The sequence below is a fragment of the Pseudophryne corroboree genome, chromosome 2 (assembly GCF_028390025.1).
Source record: "Pseudophryne corroboree isolate aPseCor3 chromosome 2, aPseCor3.hap2, whole genome shotgun sequence".
Classification (NCBI taxonomy): Eukaryota; Metazoa; Chordata; class Amphibia; order Anura; family Myobatrachidae; genus Pseudophryne; species Pseudophryne corroboree.
This window is the reverse complement of record NC_086445.1, coordinates 1,002,591,232-1,002,611,160: the sequence shown is the minus strand read 5'-3', so window position 1 is coordinate 1,002,611,160 and position 19,929 is coordinate 1,002,591,232. Positions and strand designations below refer to the sequence as shown.

Here is a 19,929-nt window from a genome sequence, read left to right as displayed (position 1 = left end):
CCATACACATACCCACAGACAGTACATACAGCCTATCCACACTGACCATACACATACCCATATCCAGTACATACAGCCTATCCACACTGACCATGCACATACCCACAGCCAGTACATACTGCCTATCCACACTGACCATACACATACCCACAGCCAGTACATACTGCCTATCCACACTGACCATGCACATACCCACAGACAGTACATACAGCCTATCCACACTGACCATGCACATACCCACAGCCGGTACAAACAGCCTATCCACACTGACCATGCACATACCCACAGCCGGTACATACTGCCTATCCACACTGACCATGCACATACCCACAGACAGTACATACAGCCTATCCACACTGACCATGCACATACCCACAGACAGTACATACAGCCTATCTACACTGACCATGCACATACCCATATCCAGTACATACAGCCTATCCACACTGACCATGCACATACCCACAGCCAGTACATACAGCCTATGCACACTCACCATACACATACCCACAGCCAGTACATACTGCCTATCCACACTGACCATACACATACCCACAGCCAGTACATACAGCCTATCCACACTGACCATGCACATACCCACAGCCAGTACATACAGTCTATGCACACTGACCATACACATACCCACAGCCAGTACATACAGCCTATCCACACTGACCATGCACATACCCACAGCCAGTACATACAGCCTATACACTGACCATGCACATACCCACATCCAGTACATACAGCCTATCCACACTGACCATGCACATACCCATATCCAGTACATACAGCCTATCCACACTGACCACGCACATACCCACAGACAGTACATACAGCCTATCCACACTGACCATGCACATACCCATATCCAGTACATACAGCCAATCCACACTGACCATACACATACCCACAGACAGTACATACAGCCTATCCACACTGACCATACACATACCCATATCCAGTACATACAGCCTATCCACACTGACCATGCACACACCCACAGCCAGTACATACTGCCTATCCACGCTGACCATACACATACCCACAGCCAGTACATACTGCCTATCCACACTGACCATGCACATACCCACAGACAGTACATACAGCCTATCCACACTGACCATGCACATACCCACAGCCGGTACATACAGCCTATCCACACTGACCATGCACATACCCACAGCCGGTACATACTGCCTATCCACACTGACCATGCACATACCCACAGACAGTACATACAGCCTATCCACACTGACCATGCACATACCCACAGACAGTACATACAGCCTATCCACACTGACCATGCACATACCCATATCCAGTACATACAGCCTATCCACACTGACCATGCACATACCCACAGCCAGTACATACAGCCTATGCACACTAACCATACACATACCCACAGCCAGTACATACTGCCTATCCACACTGACCATACACATACCCACAGCCAGTACATACAGCCTATCCACACTGACCATGCACATACCCACAGCCAGTACATACAGTCTATGCACACTGACCATACACATACCCACAGCCAGTACATACAGCCTATCCACACTGACCATGCACATACCCACAGCCAGTACATACAGCCTATCCACACTGACCATGCACATACCCACACCCAATACATACAGCCTATCCACACTGACCATGCACATACACACAGCCAGTACATACAGCCTATACACTGACCATGCACATACCCACATCCAGTACATACAGCCTATCCACACTGACCATGCACATACCCACAGCCAGTACATACAGCCTATACACTGACCATGCACATACCCACAGCCAGTACATACAGCCTATCCACACTGACCATGCACATACCCACAGACAGTACATACAGCCTATCCACACTGACCATACACATACCCACAGCCAGTACATACAGCCTATCCACACTGACCATGCACATACCCACAGCCAGTACATACAGCCTATACACTGACCATGCACATACCCACAGCCAGTACATACAGTCTATCCACACTGACCACGCACACACCCACAGCTAGTACATACAGCCTATACACTGACCATGCACATACCCACAGCCAGTAAATACAGCCTATCCACACTGACCATGCACATACCCACAGCCGGTACATACAGCCTATCCACACTGACCATGCACATACCCACAGCCGGTACATACAGCCTATCCACACTGACCATGCACATACCCACACACACAGTACATACAGCCTATCCACACTGACCATGCACATACCCACAGACAGTACATACTGCCTATCCACACTGACCATGCACATACCCACAGACAGTACATACAGCCTATCCACACTGACCATGCACATACCCACAGCCAGTACATACAGCCTATCCACACTGACCATGCACATACCCACAGCCAGTACATACAGCCTATCCACACTGACCATGCACATACCCACAGCCAGTACATACAGCCTATCCACACTGACCATGCACATACCCACACCATACATACAGCCTATCCACACTGACCATGCACATACCCACAGCCAGTACATACAGCCTATCCACACTGACCATGCACATACCCACAGCCAGTACATACAGCCTATCCACACTGACCATGCACATACCCACATCCAGTACATACAGCCTATCCACACTGACCATGCACATACCCACAGCCAGTACATACAGCCTATCCACACTGACCATGCACATACCCACAGCCAGTACATACAGCCTATCCACACTGACCATGCACATACCCACACCATACATACAGCCTATCCACACTGACCATGCACATACCCACAGCCAGTACATACAGCCTATCCACACTGACCATGCACATACCCACAGTCAGTACATACAGCCTATCCACACTGACCATGCACACACCCACAGACAGTACATACAGCCTATCCACACTGACCATACACATACCCATATCCAGTACATACAGCCTATCCACACTGACCATGCACACACCCACAGCCAGTACATACTGCCTATCCACACTGACCATACACATACCCACAGCCAGTACATACTGCCTATCCACACTGACCATGCACATACCCACAGACAGTACATACAGCCTATCCACACTGACCATGCACATACCCACAGCCGGTACATACAGCCTATCCACACTGACCATGCACATACCCACAGCCGGTACATACTGCCTATCCACACTGACCATGCACATACCCACAGACAGTACATACAGCCTATCCACACTGACCATGCACATACCCACAGACAGTACATACAGCCTATCCACACTGACCATGCACATACCCATATCCAGTACATACAGCCAATCCACACTGACCATGCACATACCCACAGCCAGTACATACAGCCTATGCACACTAACCATACACATACCCACAGCCAGTACATACTGCCTATCCACACTGACCATACACATACCCACAGCCAGTACATACAGCCTATCCACACTGACCATGCACATACCCACAGCCAGTACATACAGTCTATGCACACTGACCATACACATACCCACAGCCAGTACATACAGCCTATCCACACTGACCATGCACATACCCACAGCCAGTACATACAGCCTATCTACACTGACCATGCACATACCCACAGCCAGTACATACAGCCTATTCACACTGACCATGCACATACCCACAGCCAGTACATACAGCCTATCCACACTGACCATGCACATACCCACAGCCAGTACATACAGCCTATCCACACTGACCATGCACATACCCACAGCCAGTAAATACAGCCTATCCACACTGACCATGCACATACCCACAGCCAGTACATACAGCCTATCCACACTGACCATGCACATACCCACAGACAGTACATACTGCCTATCCACACTGACCATGCACATACCCACACCATACATACAGCCTATCCACACTGACCATGCACATACCCACAGCCAGTACATACAGCCTATCCACACTGACCTTGCACATACCCACAGCCAGTACATACAGCCTATCCACACTGACCATGCACATACCCACAGCCAGTACATACAGCCTATCCACACTGACCATGCACATACCCACAGACAGTACATACAGCCTATCCACACTGACCATGCACATACCCACAGACAGTACATACTGCCTATCCACACTGACCATGCACACACCCACAGACAGTACATACAGCCTATCCACACTGACCATGCACATACCCACAGACAGTTCATACTGCCTATCCACACTGATCATGCACATACCCACAGCCAGTACATAGAGTCTATCCACACTGACCATGCACATACCCACAGCCGGTACATACAGCCTATCCACACTGACCATGCACATACCCACAGCCGGTACATACTGCCTATCCACACTGACCATGCACATACCCACAGACAGTACATACAGCCTATCCACACTGACCATGCACATACCCACAGACAGTACATACAGCCTATCCACACTGACCATGCACATACCCATATCCAGTACATACAGCCTATCCACACTGACCATGCACATACCCACAGCCAGTACATACAGCCTATGCACACTAACCATACACATACCCACAGCCAGTACATACTGCCTATCCACACTGACCATACACATACCCACAGCCAGTACATACAGCCTATCCACACTGACCATGCACATACCCACAGCCAGTACATACAGTCTATGCACACTGACCATACACATACCCACAGCCAGTACATACAGCCTATCCACACTGACCATGCACATACCCACAGCCAGTACATACAGCCTATCCACACTGACCATGCACATACCCACAGCCAGTACATACAGCCTATTCACACTGACCATGCACATACCCACAGCCAGTACATACAGCCTATCCACACTGACCATGCACATACCCACAGCCAGTACATACAGCCTATCCACACTGACCATGCACATACCCACAGCCAGTAAATACAGCCTATCCACACTGACCATGCACATACCCACAGCCAGTACATACAGCCTATCCACACTGACCATGCACATACCCACAGACAGTACATACTGCCTATCCACACTGACCATGCACATACCCACACCATACATACAGCCTATCCACACTGACCATGCACATACCCACAGCCAGTACATACAGCCTATCCACACTGACCATGCACATACCCACAGCTAGTACATACAGCCTATCCACACTGACCATGCACATACCCACAGCCAGTACATACAGCCTATCCACACTGACCATGCACATACCCACAGACAGTACATACAGCCTATCCACACTGACCATGCACATACCCACAGACAGTACATACTGCCTATCCACACTGACCATGCACACACCCACAGACAGTACATACAGCCTATCCACACTGACCATGCACATACCCACAGACAGTACATACTGCCTATCCACACTGACCATGCACATACCCACAGACAGTACATACTGCCTATCCACACTGACCATGCACATACCCACAGACAGTACATACAGCCTATCCACACTGTCCATGCACATACCCACAGACAGTACATACAGCCTATCCACACTGACCATGCACATACCCACAGCCAGTACATACAGCCAGTCCACACTGACCATGCACATACCCACAGCCGGTACATACAGCCTATCCACACTGACCATGCACATACCCACACACACAGTACATACAGCCTATCCACACTGACCATGTCCATACCCACAGACAGTACATACTGCCTATCCACACTGACCATGCACATACCCACAGACAGTACATACAGCCTATCCACACTGACCATGCACATACCCACAGCCAGTACATACAGCCTATCCACACTGACCATGCACATACCCACAGCCAGTACATACAGCCTATCCACACTGACCATGCACATACCCACAGCCAGTACATACAGCCTATCCACACTGACCATGCACATACCCACACCATACATACAGCCTATCCACACTGACCATGCACATACCCACAGCAAGTACATACAGCCTATCCACACTGACCATGCACATACCCACAGCCAGTACATACAGCCTATCCACACTGACCATGCACATACCCACATCCAGTACATACAGCCTATCCACACTGACCATGCACATACCCACAGCCAGTACATACAGCCTATCCACACTGACCATGCACATACCCACAGCCAGTACATACAGCCTATCCACACTGACCATGCACATACCCACACCATACATACAGCCTATCCACACTGACCATGCACATACCCACAGCCAGTACATACAGCCTATCCACACTGACCATGCACATACCCACAGCCAGTACATACAGCCTATCCACACTGACCATGCACACACCCACAGACAGTACATACAGCCTATCCACACTGACCATACACACACACACATACACCCACAGACAGTACATACAGCCTATCCACACTGACCATGCACATACCCACAGACAGTACATACTGCCTATCCACACTGACCATGCACATACCCACAGCCAGTACATACAGCCTATACACACTGACCATGCACATACCCACAGCCAGTACATACTGCCTATCCACACTGACCATGCACATACTCACATCCAGTACATACAGTCTATCCACACTGACCATGCACATACCCACAGCCAGTACATACAGCCTATCCACACTGACCATGCACATACCCACAGACAGTACATACAGTCTATCCACACTGACCACGCACACACCCACAGCCAGTACATACAGCCTATACACTGACCATGCACATACCCACAGCCAGTACATACAGCCTATCCACACTGACCATGCACATACCCACAGCCAGTACATACAGCCTATCCACACTGACCATGCACATACCCACAGCCAGTACATACAGCCAATCCACACTGACCATGCACATACCCACAGCCAGTACATACAGCCTATACACACTGACCATGCACATACCCACAGCCAGTACATACAGCCTATCCACACTGACCATGCACATACCCACAGCCAGTACATACAGCCTATCCACACTGACCATGCACATACCCACAGCCAGTACATACAGCCAATCCACACTGACCATGCACATACCCACAGCCAGTACATACAGCCTATACACTGACCATGCACATACCCACAGCCAGTACATACAGCCTATCCACACTGACCATGCACATACCCACAGCCAGTACATACAGCCAATCCACACTGACCATGCACATACCCACAGCCGGTACATACTGCCTATCCACACTGACCATGCACATACCCACAGCCGGTACATACAGCCTATCCACACTGACCATACACATACCCACAGCCAGTACATACAGCCTATCCACACTGACCATGCACATACCCACAGCCAGTACATACAGCCTATCCACACTGACCACGCACATACCCACAGCCAGTACATACTGCCTATCCACACTGACCACGCACATACCCACAGCCAGTACATACAGCCTATCCACACTGACCATGCACACACCCACATCCAGTACATACTGCCTATCCACACTGACCATGCACATACCCACAGCCAGTACATACAGCCTATCCACACTGACCACGCACATACCCACAGCCAGTACATACAGCCTATCCACACTGACCATGCACACACCCACATCCAGTACATACTGCCTATCCACACTGACCATGCACATACCCACAGCCAGTACATACAGCCTATCCACACTGACCATGCACATACCCACAGCCAGTACATACAGCCTATCCACACTGACCATGCACACACCCACAGACAGTACATACAGCCTATCCACACTGACCATAAACACACACCCACAGACAGTACATACAGCCTATCCACACTGACCATGCACATACCCACAGACAGTACATACTGCCTATCCACACTGACCATGCACATACCCACAGCCAGTACATACAGCCTATACACACTGACCATGCACATACCCACAGCCAGTACATACTGCCTATCCACACTGACCATGCACATACTCACATCCAGTACATACAGCCTATCCACACTGACCATGCACATACCCACAGCCAGTACATACAGCCTATCCACACTGACCATGCACATACCCACAGACAGTACATACAGTCTATCCACACTGACCACGCACACACCCACAGCCAGTACATACAGCCTATACACTGACCATGCACATACCCACAGCCAGTACATACAGCCTATCCACACTGACCATGCACATACCCACAGCCAGTACATACAGCCTATCCACACTGACCATGCACATACCCACAGCCAGTACATACAGCCAATCCACACTGACCATGCACATACCCACAGCCAGTACATACAGCCTATACACTGACCATGCACATACCCACAGCCAGTACATACAGCCTATCCACACTGACCATGCACATACCCACAGCCAGTACATACAGCCTATCCACACTGACCATGCACATACCCACAGCCAGTACATACAGCCTATCCACACTGACCATGCACATACCCACAGCCAGTACATACAGCCAATCCACACTGACCATGCACATACCCACAGCCAGTACATACAGCCTATACACTGACCATGCACATACCCACAGCCAGTACATACAGCCTATCCACACTGACCATGCACATACCCACAGCCAGTACATACAGCCAATCCACACTGACCATGCACATACCCACAGCCGGTACATACTGCCTATCCACACTGACCATGCACATACCCACAGCCGGTACATACAGCCTATCCACACTGACCATACACATACCCACAGCCAGTACATACAGCCTATCCACACTGACCATGCACATACCCACAGCCAGTACATACAGCCTATCCACACTGACCACGCACATACCCACAGCCAGTACATACTGCCTATCCACACTGACCACGCACATACCCACAGCCAGTACATACAGCCTATCCACACTGACCATGCACACACCCACATCCAGTACATACTGCCTATCCACACTGACCATGCACATACCCACAGCCAGTACATACAGCCTATCCACACTGACCACGCACATATCCACAGCCAGTACATACAGTCTATCCACACTGACCACGCACATACCCACAGCCAGTACATACTGCCTATCCACACTGACCACGCACACACCCACAGCCAGTACATACAGCCTATCCACACTGACCATGCACACACCCACATCCAGTACATACTGCCTATCCACACTGACCATGCACATACCCACAGCCAGTACATACAGCCTATCCACACTGACCACGCACATACCCACAGCCAGTACATACAGCCTATCCACACTGACCATGCACATACCCACAGCCAGTACATACAGCCTATCCACACTGACCATGCACATACCCACAGCCAGTACATACAGCCTATCCACACTGACCATGCACATACCCACAGACAGTACATACTGCCTATCCACACTGACCATGCACACACCCACAGACAGTACATACAGCCTATCCACACTGACCATACACACACCCACAGACAGTACATACAGCCTATCCACACTGACCATGCACATACCCACAGACAGTACATACTGCCTATCCACACTGACCATGCACATACCCACAGCCAGTACATACAGCCTATCCACACTGACCATGCACATACCCACAGCCAGTACATACTGCCTATCCACACTGACCATGCACATACTCACATCCAGTACATACAGCCTATCCACACTGACCATGCACATACCCACAGCCAGTACATACAGTCTATCCACACTGACCACGCACACACCCACAGCCAGTACATACAGCCTATACACTGACCATGCACATACCCACAGCCAGTACATACTGCCTATCCACACTGACCATGCACATACCCACAGCCAGTACATACAGCCTATCCACACTGACCATGCACATACCCACAGCCAGTACATACAGCCTATCCACACTGACCATGCACATACCCACAGCCAGTACATACAGCCTATACACTGACCATGCACATACCCACAGCCAGTACATACAGCCTATCCACACTGACCATGCACATACCCACAGCCAGTACATACAGCCTATCCACACTGACCATGCACATACCCACAGCCAGTACATACAGCCTATCCACACTGACCATGCACATACCCACAGCCAGTACATACAGCCAATCCACACTGACCATGCACATACCCACATCCAGTACATACAGCCTATCCACACTGACCATGCACATACACACAGCCAGTACATACAGCCAATCCACACTGACCATGCACATACCCACAGCCGGTACATACTGCCTATCCACACTGACCATGCACATACCCACAGCCGGTACATACTGCCTATCCACACTGACCATGCACATACCCACAGACAGTACATACAGCCTATCCACACTGACCACGCACATACCCACAGCCAGTACATACTGCCTATCCACACTGACCACGCACATACCCACAGCCAGTACATACAGCCTATCCACACTGACCATGCACACACCCACATCCAGTACATACTGCCTATCCACACTGACCATGCACATACCCACAGCCAGTACATACAGCCTATCCACACTGACCACGCACATACCCACAGCCAGTACATACAGCCTATCCACACTGACCATGCACATACCCACAGCCAGTACATACAGCCTATCCACACTGACCACGCACATACCCACAGCCAGTACATACTGCCTATCCACACTGACCACGCACATACCCACAGCCAGTACATACAGCCTATCCACACTGACCATGCACATACCCACAGCCAGTACATACAGCCTATCCACACTGACCCCGCACATACCCACAGCCAGTACATACAGCCTATCCACACTGACCATGCACATACCCACAGCCAGTACATACAGCCTATCCACACTGACCATGCACATACTCACAGCCAGTACATACAGCCTATCCACACTGACCATGCACATACCCACAGCCAGTACATACTGCCTATCCACACTGACCATGCACATACCCACAGCCAGTACATACAGCCTATCCACACTGACCATGCACATACCCACAGACAGTACATACTGCCTATCCACACTGACCATGCACATACCCACAGACAGTACATACAGCCTATTCACACTGACCATGCACATACCCACAGACAGTACATACTGCCTATCCACACTGACCATGCACATACCCACAGACAGTACATACAGCCTATCCACACTGAGCATGCACATACCCACACCATACATACAGCCTATCCACACTGACCATGCACATACCCACAGCCAGTACATACAGCCTATCCACACTGACCATGCTCATACCCACAGACAGTACATACTGCCTATCCACACTGACCATGCACATACCCACAGACAGTACATACAGCCTATCCACACTGACCATGCACATACCCACAGCCAGTACATACAGCCTATCCACACTGACCATGCACATACCGACAGCCAGTACATACTGCCTATCCACACTGACCATGCACATACCCACAGACAGTACATACAGCCTATCCACACTGACCATGCACATACCCACAGCCAGTACATACAGCCTATCCACACTGACCATGCACATACCCACATCCAGTACATACAGCCTATCCACACTGACCATGCACATACCCACATCCAGTACATACAGCCTATCCACACTGACCATGCACATACCCACAGCCAGTACATACAGCCTATCCACACTGACCATGCACACACCCACAGACAGTACATACAGCCTATCCACACTGACCATGCACACACCCACAGCCAGTACATACAGCCTATACACTGACCACGCACACACCCACAGCCAGTACATACAGCCAATCCACACTGACCATGCACATACCCACAGCCGATACATACAGCCTATCCACACTGACCATGCACATACCCACAGCCGGTACATACAGCCTATCCACACTGACCATGCACATACCCACAGCCGGTACATACAGCCTATCCACACTGACCATGCACATACCCACAGACAGTACATACAGCCTATCCACACTGACCATGCACACACCCACAGCCAGTACATACAGCCTATCCACACTGACCATGCACATACCCACACCATACATACAGCCTATACACTGACCATGCACATACCCACAGCCGGTACATACAGCCTATCCACACTGACCATGCACATACCCACAGACAGTACATACAGCCTATCCACACTGACCATGCACATACCCACATCCAGTACATACTGCCTATCCACACTGACCATGCACATACCCACAGACAGTACATACAGCCTATCCACACTGACCATGCACATACCCACAGACAGTACATACTGCCTATCCACACTGACCATGCACATACCCACCGACAGTACATACTGCCTATCCACACTGACCATGCACATACCCACAGACAGTACATACAGTCTATCCACACTGACCATGTACATACCCACAGACAGTACATACTGCCTATCCACACTGACCATGCACATACCCACAGCCAGTACATACAGCCTATCCACACTGACCATGCACATACTCACAGCCAGTACATACAGCCTATCCTTCACTGACCATGCACATACCCACATCCAGTACATACTGCCTATCCACACTGACCATGCACATACCCACAGACAGTACATACAGCCTATCCACACTGACCATGCACATACCCACAGACAGTACATACAGCCTATCCACACTGACCATGCACATACCCACAGCCAGTACATACAGCCTATCCACACTGACCATGCACACACCCACATCCAGTACATACAGCCTATCCACACTGACCATGCACATACCCACAGCCAGTACATACAGCCTATCCACACTGACCATGCACATACCCACAGACAGTACATACTGCCTATCCACACTGACCATGCACATACCCACAGACAGTACATACAGCCTATCCACACTGACCATGCACATACCCACAGCCAGTACATACAGCCTATCCACACTGACCATGCACATACCCACAGCCAGTACATACAGCCTATCCACACTGACCATGCACATACCCACAGACAGTACATACAGCCTATCCACACTGACCATGCACACACCCACAGCCAGTACATACAGCCTATCCACACTGACCATGCACACACCCACAGCCAGTACATACAGCCTATCCACACTGACCATGCACATACCCACAGCCAATACATACATCCTATCCACACTGACCACGCACATACCCACAGACAGTACATACAGCCTATCCACACTGACCATACACACACCCACAGACAGTACATACAGCCTATCCACACTGACCATGCACATACCCACACCATACATACAGCCTATCCACACTGACCATGCACATACCCACAGCCAGTACATACTGCCTATCCACACTGACCATGCACATACCCACATCCAGCACATACAGCCTGTCCACACTGACCATGCACATACCCACAGCCAGTACATACTGCCTATCCACACTGACCATGCACATACCCACACCATACATACAGCCTATCCACACTGACCATGCACATACCCACAGCCAGTACATACAGCCTATCCACACTGACCATGCACATACCCACAGCCAGTACATACAGCCTATCCACACTGACCACGCACATACCCACAGCCAGTACATACAGCCTATCCACACTGACCATGCACATACCCACACCATACATACAGCCTATCCACACTGACCATGCACATACCCACATCCAGTACATACAGCCTATCCACACTGACCATACACACACCCACAGACAGTACATACAGCCTATCCACACTGACCATGCACATACCCACACCATACATACAGCCTATCCACACTGACCATGCACATACCCACAGCCAGTACATACAGCCTATCCACACTGACCATACACACACCCACAGACAGTACATACAGCCTATCCACACTGACCATGCACATACCCACAGACAGTACATACTGCCTATCCACACTGACCATGCACATACCCACAGCCAGTACATACAGCCTATCCACACTGACCATGCACACACCCACAGACAGTACATACAGCCTATGCACTGGCCATTCTGATAGTGGCCTTTTTTTTTTAGTGGATAGGAAACAATCAACTTACCATCGTAATTCTGAGAGAGGTTATGGCGTGTCTGACTTGTTGATTGATCATGAACAGTCTTTGGCGGTGAATTTGGCACAATGGAGTTTGAGTAACGCCAGTGACACTCGCCGCCCGTCTGTATTGTGCCGAAGAAAAATCTTGCTACCTCACAGGGCGACCCTTGAGCCTGTCCATATTTAGAAGGCACGCCTTGTTTTTTGCTGCCTAAAACATGAGAATCCATTGGAAAGTGTCCGTAGTGGTAAGGAAAGGGCAAGCTGTAGGTGGGGGTATATAATAGTTCGCTGTTTTCCGCATGGCTGTTGGGTTCCTGGTTGGCTGCGGCGCTTACGGTTGGGCTGCCTTTCCAACTGCCAGACTGTGCACAATCCAACTTGTCACCGTGGCAGGAACTGTATGACTGCAAAAGAGAATCCACAGTATTAGCACAAAGGCAGCTCTCTGTAGTCTGACAAAGGACCATTAAAAATCCTAAATGTTAGCGCTCCCTAACAGCTCTTCCCTCATCTAGGGCCACCCACTTCACACCACAGTCCCAGCACAACAATACTGTATTTCTACATTTAATACATTCTATAGGCCGAATCAGTATGATTTACCAGCCGACGGGATGCCGGCTGTCCATATCCCGACAAGGCATCCCACCCGCCGGCATGCCGGCAGTGAGGCGAGGCAAAAAGGTCCTTTTGCGGGATCGCTGCACTCACCATGCTGCTCTCGCCAAAGGATCTATTCCCACTCTCTGGGACCCCTTTCCCCGACTGCCAGGACCCCCCCTGACTCCTGTCAAAGAGGGTCCCTTCAGCCAATCAGGGAGCGCCACGTCGTGGCACTCTCCTGATTGGCTGTGTGCTCCTGTAGTGTCTGTCAGGCTGCACACGGCAGAGATACAATGGAGCGCCTATGCGCTCCATTGTATCCAATGGTGGGAACTTTGCGGTCAGCGGTGAGGTTACTTTCGGTCAACCGCTGACCGCAAAGTTCCCACCATTGGATACAATGTTTACACATGGGACCCCTTTCAGTGCGTGGTCGGGTTTCCGTTTTATTATTTTGCCAAGTACGTGGATTATACAAAGGTCTGATTCTACACTGGATTATGTGAGTATAATTTTTTTCACAGGTACCCCAAGGATTCTACAGGGATAAGAGGACAGAGCCTCGTGTGAACATAGGTAAGTATGTATGTTTGGAGGTGTGCATGTATGTAATAAAATTATACTTTCACGGTGTGTGTCCTGTTTTTTTGGGGGTATTTTTTTAGTAGTAGTATTACAGGTACCAGCGGGCCCGGTTTTCCACCGCATGCTGGTACTTGTGGTTCTCCAAGTACCAGCATGCGGGGAGGCTTGCTGGGACTTGTAGTACTGCTACTAAAACAATATTCACATTTTTTCAAAAGGCTATCAGCCCCCCATCCGCCGCCCTTGGATGGGGGGGACAGCCTCGGGCTTCACCCCTGGCCCTTGGGTGGCTGGAGGGGGGAGACCCCTTGATTTAAGGGGTTCCCACTCCTCCAGGGTACCCCGGCCAGGGGTGACTAGTTGGGTATGTAATGCCAGGGCCGCAGGGACCAGTAAAAAAGTGTCCCCCGGCTGTGGCATTATGTACCTGGCTAGTGGAGCCCGGTGCTGGTTTCAAAAATAAGGGGGACCCCTATGCTTTTTGTCCCCCGTATTTTTGGAACCAGGGCCAGGCGCAGAGCCCAGTGCTGGTTGATTAAATATGGGGGAACCCCTGTCATTTCCCCCCCCATATTTTTTCAACCAGGACCGGCTCAAAGAGCCCGAGGCTGGTTATGCTTAGGAAGGGGGACCCCATGCAATTTTTTTTTCAGTTTTTACACTAAACAGACCCTTTCCCATAGATAACCATGCACAGATCTCACTGATCCGTGCATAGTTATCCAAACTCGACTGGAAAAAGCAGGTCTATTTTTTTGCAGCTTTTTTTAACGAATCGAAAAAAAATAGACCCGCACTTGAGCACTCAGAGACTAACACCCAAATATGAATGAATAGTGAATGCCCGTATTGTATGAAATAACAGCCGCGTTTGACCGATGGTCTATTCATTCGTATTTCAGAACTTTGACAATCAAACCATTACAAATAGATCAGACACTGCCGAGTTTTCTGCTTAGTGAATTCCCGGATTGGGACTTAGAAAAAAAAACACAAATCGGCCAAACTCGGATTTTTAGTAAATACTGGCCCTAGTCCCTATCGCATAGTGAGAATCGAGTGTAGCCGATAGATCATTAACATCATATCAAGTGTTTTCATCATGAAAAAGACATTTATTCAATAAATAAAAAGTAAACACAAATTACAACACATCGACAAGCAACGATTGATTTTCTTTAACTTGGATTTGCCATCCGTACGTTGAAAATCTGAGTAAAGATTTATTTCGCGTACCCATTTATTCGGCTTCCTCAAGCATCGGCAAAACATTCTGATTTGTGGAACTCATTTTGGTACATTTGTACAATCACATTATAGACTAAAAATACACCACTTCAAAGTCCAGACTGTTAACAATTCAGCGCTCTTACTTTAGTTCAATTTCTCCAATTCTCTCCTGAAATACAGTTTATAGTATACCTGACGCATTTTGCCTGAAACACCCTAATCTGCATGGCTCCTTCTATAAGAGAGTGCTAAACTTGGCACAAGTCACATGTTGTGCCATCTTGTCGCTTTCCATAAAACTTTGCAAGTTCATAGTAATATAGTTGCACGGTGTCACAAAAAAGAAGATTTATGGTAAGAACTTACCTTTGTTAAATCTCTTTCTGCGAGGTACACTGGATTCCACAGGGAGTAAGCAGTTCCTCGCGGGAGAGGACGCACTGTAGTGGGTACAAGAACCCGGCATCCAAAGGAAGCATCCTGGGAGGCGGAAGTATCAAAGGCATAGAACCTAATCAACGTGTTCACAGAGGACCATGTCGCCGCCTTGCACAATTGTTGAAGGGTTGCACCACGGCGGGCCGCCCAAGAAGGTCCAACAGACCGAGTAGAATGGGCTTTAATGGTATCAGCAGCTGGAAGGCCAGCCTGTACATAAGCATGTGCAATCACCATTCTAATCAATCTGGCCAAGGTCTGCTTATTAGCAGGCCAACCACGTTTGTGAAAACCAAAAAGAAAAAACAGAGAGATTTCCGAACTGATTCCGTTCTTTTCACATAAATACGGAGAGGCCCTACCACATCCAAAGACTTCTCTTTGGATGACAAACCTGGAGAGGTAAATGCCGGAACCACAATTTCTTGGTTAAGGTGGAAAGAAGACACCACCTTAGGCAGATAACCAGTGTGGGTCCTAAGAACCGCCCGGTCACGGTGAAAAATCAGGTAAGGTGACCGACAGGATAAAGCACCTAAATCTGAAACCCGTCTAGCAGAGGCAATAGCCAGTAAAAATTAGACCTTAAGAGTAAGCCATTTAAGGTCCACCGACACTAGGAGTTCAAAAGGAGCCTCTTGTAAGGCGTACAGAACAACCGACAAATCCCTAGGAGCCACAGAAGACACGTAGGGAGGTTGAATTCGGAGAACACAATGAGTGAAAGTATGAACATCAGGCAAAGTCACAATCTTTCTCTGAAACCAAATTGACAAGGCCGAAATATGAACCTTAAGAGAGGCCAGACACAAGCCTAAGTCCAGGCCCTGTTGGAGAAAGGCCAACAGATTGGCAGTACTGAATTTGAATACATCAACATTCTTAGCAGCACACCATGTGAAATAAGAATTCCAGACCCTATAATAAATCCGAGCCGAAGCCGGTTTACGGGCCTTCAACATAGTTTGAATGACCGCCTCAGAAAAACCTTTGGCCCTCAGGACGGAAGCTTCAAGAGCCACACAAAAGCCAGTAGGGCCAAATCCTGGTAGACACAGGGGCCCTGAACTAGAAGGTCTGGGCGTTGTGGAAGTAGAAGAGGACGCTCTATCGAGAGACCCTGTAGGTCTGAGAACCAATGCCATCTGGGCCGCGCTGGAGCGAGCAGAAGTAGGATTCCTCCTTCTTGCTCGAACTTCCTTATTACCCTGGGCAGAAGTGACACCGGAGGGAACACGTACAGCAGCCGAAAGTTCCATGGAATAGCCAGTGCGTCCACGAACGCTGCTTGAGGATCCCTTGTTCTTGCTCCGAAGACCGGAACCTTGTGATTGTGTCGAGACGCCATCAGGTCTACATCTGATAGGCCCCACTTGTCCACTAAGAGTTGAAATACTTCTGGATGAATGCTCCACTCTCCGACGTGTGCGTTCTGATGACTGAGGAAGTCCACTTCCCAGTTGAGGACTCCCGGAATGAACACTGCCGATATGGCTGGCAGATGGCATTCCGCCCACTGAAGTATCCTTGGCACGTCCCTCATTGCCATGCAGCTTCGAGTGCCGCCTTGATGATTTATGTACACCACCATGGTGGTGTTGTCTGACTGTACTTGAGCTGGCCTGTTCTGTATCCAAGGCAGGGCTAGTTTCAATGCATTGAACACTGCCCGCAGTTCCAGAATGTTTATCGGGAGGAGAGACTCTTCCCTGGTCCACCGACCCTTAAGAGAGTGCTGCTCCAATACTGTGCCCCAACCCCTCAGACTGGCATCCGTCGTCAGCCGGACCCAGTTGGAGATCCAGAAGGGACGACCCCTGTCCAATTGCTGATCCTGGAGCCACCAGGCCAGAGACAGGCGAACCTCCGGAGTTAGGGAGATCATGTGAGTCCTGATCCGGTGGGGTAAGCCATCCCATTTGGAGAGAATCAACTTCTGAAGAGGGCGGGAGTGAAATTGAGCATATTCTACCATGTTGAAAGTCGACACCATGAGGCCCAGTACTTGCATCGCCGAGTGTATCGACACACGTGGGCGAGATAGGAAGTGTCTTATTTTGTCCTGAAGTTTCAGGACCTTGTCCGGAGACAAAAACAACCGCTGCTTGTGTGTGTCCAACAACGCTTTCAGGTGCAGCATCAACTTGAAGAAATCCTCCCTGTTCCCTGCTCAGAGCGAGCAGGGAACAGGGAGGATTTCTTCAAGTTGATGAGCCACCCATGGGCTTGTAGGAATTGGACCATCATTTCCAGATGACGAAGGAGAACCTCTGGTGAGGTTGCCAGGATCAACAGATCGTCCAAATACGGTAGGCTCCTGATGCCCCGACGGCGAAGGAGAGCCATCATAACCGCCATGACCTTGGTGAAAATTCGTGAAGCCGTGGTCAGACCAAAAGGTAAGGCCTGAAATTGATAATGTAGGTTGCCAATAGCAAACCACAGGTATTGCTGATGCGAAATGGCAATAGGGATATGTAAGTACGCATCCTGTATGTCCAGGGATACCATATAGTCCATGGGCTCCAAGGTCAGAACAACAACGAAGAGTTTCCATGCAGAACTTGGAAACCTTCACAAATTTGTTCAAGGGCTTGAGGTTGAGAATGGGCCGGGAGGACCCATTCGGTTTCGGGATCAGAAACAGCGTGGAATAGTACCCCCTACCCCTCTGAGCCAGAGGCACCGGCACTATCACGCCTGTATCTAGGAGAGATTGCACCACCAGATGGAGCGTTTTTGCTTTCATCTGATCCGAAGGGATGTTGGTTGAGCAAAACCGAGGAGGGGGACGTCTCTTGACAGAGATGGCGTAACCGTGAGCGACGACTTCCCTACCCAGGCATCCGAAGTGGTCTCTAACCACACCTGAGCAAACCGTAGAAGTCTGCCTCCCACCCTGGGATCTCTCAGAGGGAGGCCCGCCCCGTCCTGCGGCCGGTTTATCCGTTTTGGAAGCAGGCTGACGGGCAGCCCAGGCACGTTTTGGTTTGGGCTTGGTATATTTGGAAGAGCGTGTCTTGTTTAGGTACACCTGGCCCTTTGATTTACCTGGAGGCCGAAAGGAACGAAAGGAAGTACTCTTAGCCTTCGGAGCCAAAGGAGTAGT

The 19,929-nt window shown here is 49.7% G+C and overlaps 1 protein-coding gene across 2 annotated transcripts in view; it reads right to left on the bottom strand.

Annotated features, from left to right (window-relative positions):
* SIM2 (SIM bHLH transcription factor 2) overlaps positions 1-19,929 on the bottom strand; it is a 314,641-nt gene that overhangs the window by 39,448 nt on the left and 255,264 nt on the right. For both annotated transcript variants that reach the window (XM_063956547.1, XM_063956548.1), the window contains one exon: positions 13,966-14,368. In XM_063956547.1, the coding sequence (XP_063812617.1) occupies positions 13,966-14,368 (403 nt within the window). The remainder of the gene's footprint in view (positions 1-13,965; positions 14,369-19,929) is intronic.